The sequence below is a fragment of the Mandrillus leucophaeus genome, unplaced genomic scaffold (assembly GCF_000951045.1).
Source record: "Mandrillus leucophaeus isolate KB7577 unplaced genomic scaffold, Mleu.le_1.0 Scaffold353, whole genome shotgun sequence".
Taxonomy (NCBI): Eukaryota; Metazoa; Chordata; class Mammalia; order Primates; family Cercopithecidae; genus Mandrillus; species Mandrillus leucophaeus.
In genome coordinates this window covers 1,411,597-1,416,335 of record NW_012103732.1, presented here as the reverse complement: position 1 = coordinate 1,416,335, position 4,739 = coordinate 1,411,597, and the positions used below count along the sequence as shown (strand labels likewise).

The window sequence follows — 4,739 nt, the reverse complement described above, 5'->3', positions numbered from 1 at the left end:
GTACTTTATCAGGACCTGGGTTTGAGGCAGTTAGAGCAGAAAAGACTTTTAGTACTATTGGCTTTTTAAACCATATGCATACATTGCTTTGATAAAATAGCTCTTCTGTGCTGGAAACTGGGTTTCCATAGTTAAGTCTAGGTTCTTGCCTTTGGGTACTTCTTTTTTTTTTTTTTTTTTGAGACAGAGTCTCGCTCTGTTACCCAGGCTGGAGTGCAATGGCATGATCTCAGCTCACTGCAACCTCCGCCTCCCAGGTTCTAGCAATTCTTCTGCCTCAGCCTCCTGAGTGGCTGTGACTACAGGCATGTGCCACCACACCCGGGTAATTTTTGTATTTTTAGTAGAGATGGGGTTTCACCATATTGGCTAGGCTGGTCTCAAACTCCCAACCTCGTGATCCACCTGCCTGGGCCTCCCAACGTGCTGGGATTACAGGCATGAGCCACTGTGCCCAGTCGCCTTCGGGTACTTCTGAATTTGGCAAGAAACCAATACAGATGATTAACTACAGCGTAGCCTGATAACAGCCGTACGGTATCTATATGCAGTGTTTTTGAATTCCAGAAGAGGAAACGATGATTTTCAGTCAAAAGGCCATGAGAGGAGAGAGAAAGGATAGGGGAACAATCTAAATCAGGCCTTGAACAAGGAGGAGTTTCAAAGGAAAACAAAGGAGAAGAAAAGGCATCTCAGGAGAAACACACACAACGAGCATGGACAAAGAAGTGTGAAAGTGCAGGGAAGTGGTCCAGAGCCGATCAGGCACTGTAACCTCTGGCGGGGGAGGGGAGGGGCGGCATTCATATTGTGCAGTGTGTAACCTGAACAATCATCCCTAGCGATCCTGGTTGAAGGGAGCGGTTAGGGCCCACAAAAGAAAGAAGTGAGAAGTACACGGGCCTTAAGTGGGAAATGGCAAAAAGGAATATGAAATGAAAAAAGACTGTTATTAAACCCTAAGCTTATTCAGTAAGCTGGAGCTGGCATTTATTTCAATATGAAATTTCAAAATTATATCAACCATTTGTACCCAATGAGTGACAGCAGCACATGTCTTTATTTATATTGGCATGGCCAAACATAAACACAGTTTTAAGTTAGTATATTTCGCCTAACATTCCTTAATGTCTTGAGAACATGGAAACGAATTGGACAAAAATCACTGAATCATCTACAGGTATTTTTTTATTAGAAAAGAAATTAAGTGTTGTCACTAGAGACTGAAGAAGGAAATTAACAATCTTACAATTCTGGAACAGGCAAACTTCATAAGGGATTCTTAAGTTTTCAAAGGTGGGGGCTCTTTCATAGATACACTCTTGGTGTAGGGGGGCTGTAGTTTTCTCAGATGTTCTATACTTCATGCTTTAATCGTTGCTGGTAGTCTAAATCAAACAAATACACAGTGTTCAGGATTATCTGGACAGCCATCTTAAATAACAGAGTGTTCCGCATGACCACAGCCTCTGCACTTGTGCCTCCGATCCATGTGACGCCAAGACCAACTATGCTTTTCATATGATTTCTCCAATTGGGTCCTGTGACCTTTCACAGAATTGTTGAACATTTCCTGCGAGATCTATGGAGGACAAGGTGGAGAACACTGGTTCGGAGCAGTGATTTTCAAGGTGGGATGGGATGGGGTGGGGTTGAGTGGAGAGATGCATGTAGTTTGAAAGAACACATTCAAAATACCCACTGATATCATAATACAAACTCCATAAAGTCAAGCAGCAAAATGATTTCACCTAATGGACAGTAGCAGATAACCAACTATGGATTCATCATTGTGGAGAAGGAGTCTGGATAAACATAGTTGAAAAACACTGGCTTAGAGGTAGAGACATGCCGACACGTGGAGAACAGTAAGAAACGTGTGCCAAAGAGAACAGTTGAGGGTCAGTGAGGGAATCCTGGGCCAGAACTTGTCACAGTCTTCTGAAAACCAAAGAGCGCATCCAGAAGAAAACCAAGATGGCCCGTCAACCTTCTTGGCCTTGTGGTTAAGAGCAAGTTGATTCACTTTTAAATACGGAGCCAAAAGAGGAAAAAAGCTGTTTGTGCCCCCAAATTCATCCACCAGGAAGTGCTGTCATCATTTGCAATTCCATCCAGCTCTTGAGGACAGATGTCAGCATGGGGGGCCTGCTCTGCCAGGAAAGAAAGAATGGGATCTCCTTGTAAGGCAAAATCCTTCCTTTGTCTCATTACCAGAACACTTACACCTGCCATTTCAACACACTCTGTTGCAGATGGCCTTGAGATGCAGCTGCCAGTAAAATAATGACAGCATAGAACACTGAAGGAAAAGGCCAAATGCAAGAAAGGAGACTTTCTGAATATGGGGGACTCTAATGCCCACACCAAAATAGAAGCAGTTTGAGAAATGACATTTCCCATCTTCTCCCATTCTTAATCTAAGCCTAAATTGCTAAACATGTCCCAGAATAGGAAACATTTGGTACCACCATTAATTGGATTTGAGTGCTTTTAGTACCAGTGGTAAGGCTAGGAAGTGAACTCAGACAGACATAGGGTGCACCTGCTGTGATGATATTGTAGAATTACGATTAGAAGATTTCTAGCATTGACTATTTCATTTCAGGGAAATCAGTTGTATTTTTTCAGATATTTTTCCCCCTTCTGTTGCTATGTGGAGTAACTATCACAAATTATGTATACTCATTGCCGAAGAGATGAGTTATTAATTAGCAGGCAATAGATACCCCTCCAAGAACATTTTGGTTAAAGAACTATTCATTTCTCCCTCAACTAAAGCAGCCCTTACGTCTCTCTGTGTACAGGTCTCTGAATTGGCCTGCTTGGGAGCTGGCTAGCGCTAGCTGTGCTGGGGAACTGGGGGAAGGAGGAGCTAGACTCCAAAACCATCATGGTTTCTTTCTAAAATGTTCATCGCCCTGTGGTTTTCCACAGAGCCAAAGATCTCCTTTAGGTTACTAATTTTAGAAAACTTTGTTTTGGCTTTTGGGAAGCCAATTAATAATTAGAGTTGATCTGCCAAACGAACACAGGTAAAGCCAAAATGACCTCAGTTTCACATCGCATTTTGAATAAATCCAAATTGTTTACCAAGGCCTGGGTACTCTGGCCCCTGCTCACCTTTCTTTCTATTCTTCCTTCTTACTGCACTTCATTTACTCTATTCCTGGTTTTCTTCTGTTCCATGAACATCCCTTACCTGTTGCCACCTCAGAGTCTTTGTACTTGCTATTCTCTCTGCTGAAAAGCTCTTCTGCTTCATCTCTGCTTAGCAGTCTCCTTGTCAATCAGGTCTCAGCTCAACCCTTCCTGAGAAAGGCCCTTCCTTACCATGTTAGTTCAATTTTCTCCCCACCCCCTGACATATTCTATCACATTATTCTATTCTATTTAAGGATTTGCTTGTTTTTGATCGGTCTACCTCTCTGGAATATAAGTTCCAGGTTATCATTTTATGCATCATTATATTCTCATGCATCTGGCACATGCTCAATAAATATTTGTTAAATGAAGGTGGAGTGAAAGAATTTCTCCCATTGACACAATCTCTTTGTAAAGTGTGAAATTCATTAATTGATATCACCATTCCTCAACTCACCCCAAATCATTTTTCCCCAGCCAGAATGCTGTCCTACAGTATAACAAACCATGACAGAAGAATTCCACGGTGTCCCATGTTCCTGGCCTAGCACCTCACCTGCCACTCACCTGTGGTTACTGCAGAGCTCCAATCTGCTTTAGCCGCGTCAGCAGTTCCCCACTCTGTTGCATAGAGACTAGATCACTGCATCCGCCTATACAATCTTTACCGATAAAGACTCGAGGAACCTAAAGAAGCACACAACCCAGGACATTACTACATTACTAGACTAGAAAGAACATATCCCATCATGAAATATTTCCCATGATTCCAAATTTTTAAAATCACTTTACAACCTCCTCATGTATATGCTTATAGGACAGGACTTCCTTACTGTTATAATGGGTAACATTATAAACCCAAGAATGTTTTTAAGCCAGAAGAGTTTTCAAGTTGAGTGTGCTATGCATGAGCTTGTCCAACTTGCCAAAGGGATTTTAAAATTTCACTCTACAGAAACATGTTTCAGGAGAATTCTAATTGGCTGCAGTCAGATCACCTAGATTGAACTCTACTTTCTCTGCATCAGGGATTGTAAACTGGGTCACAACAATCAGGAAAGAAGGAATTCATTTCTAAATACAGCTGGAAAAGTATTTGCATTAGGTCTCTGATTTTTCAGGTCCACAGTTTATTAAATACAATCATCTCTCTGTGTTGTTAAAACACAGGTGAGGGCCAGGCACAGTGGCTCTTGACTGTAATCCTACTACTTTTGTGAGGTTGAGGTGGGAGGGTCACTTGAGCCCGAGTTCAAGACCAGCCTAGGTAACATAGTGAGACCCCCATCTCTACAAAAAATACAAAAATTAGCCAGGCATGGCGGTGCATGCCTATAGTCCCAGCTACTCAGGAAGCTGAAGTGGGAGGATCGCTTTGGCCCGGGAGGTCGAGGCTGCAGTAAGCTGTGATGGTGCCATTGCACTTACACCTGTATGACAGAGCAAAACAAACAAAACAAAACAACACAGGCAAGCTCTGTCCTCAACCAGGGGGGTGTAGTGGTATTTGAGTCTCCTTTAATCACTGGTCCACCATAAGATGGTTAAGTCACCCCGGACGTGGGTGAGTCACCCATGCCAAGCCACAGTCATGA

General features: G+C 42.6%; 1 protein-coding gene across 4 annotated transcripts in view; it reads right to left on the bottom strand.

Annotated features, from left to right (window-relative positions):
• Nucleotides 1–1,041: 1,041 nt before the first annotated feature.
• Nucleotides 1,042–4,739, bottom strand: part of GLRX (glutaredoxin (thioltransferase)) — a 14,277-nt gene continuing 10,579 nt past the window's right edge. Inside the window, exons 2-3 of one of the 4 annotated variants that reach the window (XM_011989432.1) lie at nucleotides 3,712–3,831; nucleotides 1,167–1,582 (exon numbers count right to left, since the gene is read on the bottom strand). In XM_011989432.1, the coding sequence (XP_011844822.1) occupies nucleotides 3,718–3,831 (114 nt within the window). In that variant the 3' untranslated portion in view covers nucleotides 1,167–1,582; nucleotides 3,712–3,717. Of the gene's footprint in view, nucleotides 2,154–3,711; nucleotides 3,832–4,739 lie in introns of all 4 variants that reach the window. The other 3 variants (XM_011989431.1, XM_011989430.1, XM_011989429.1) reach the window with 3 other exon arrangements.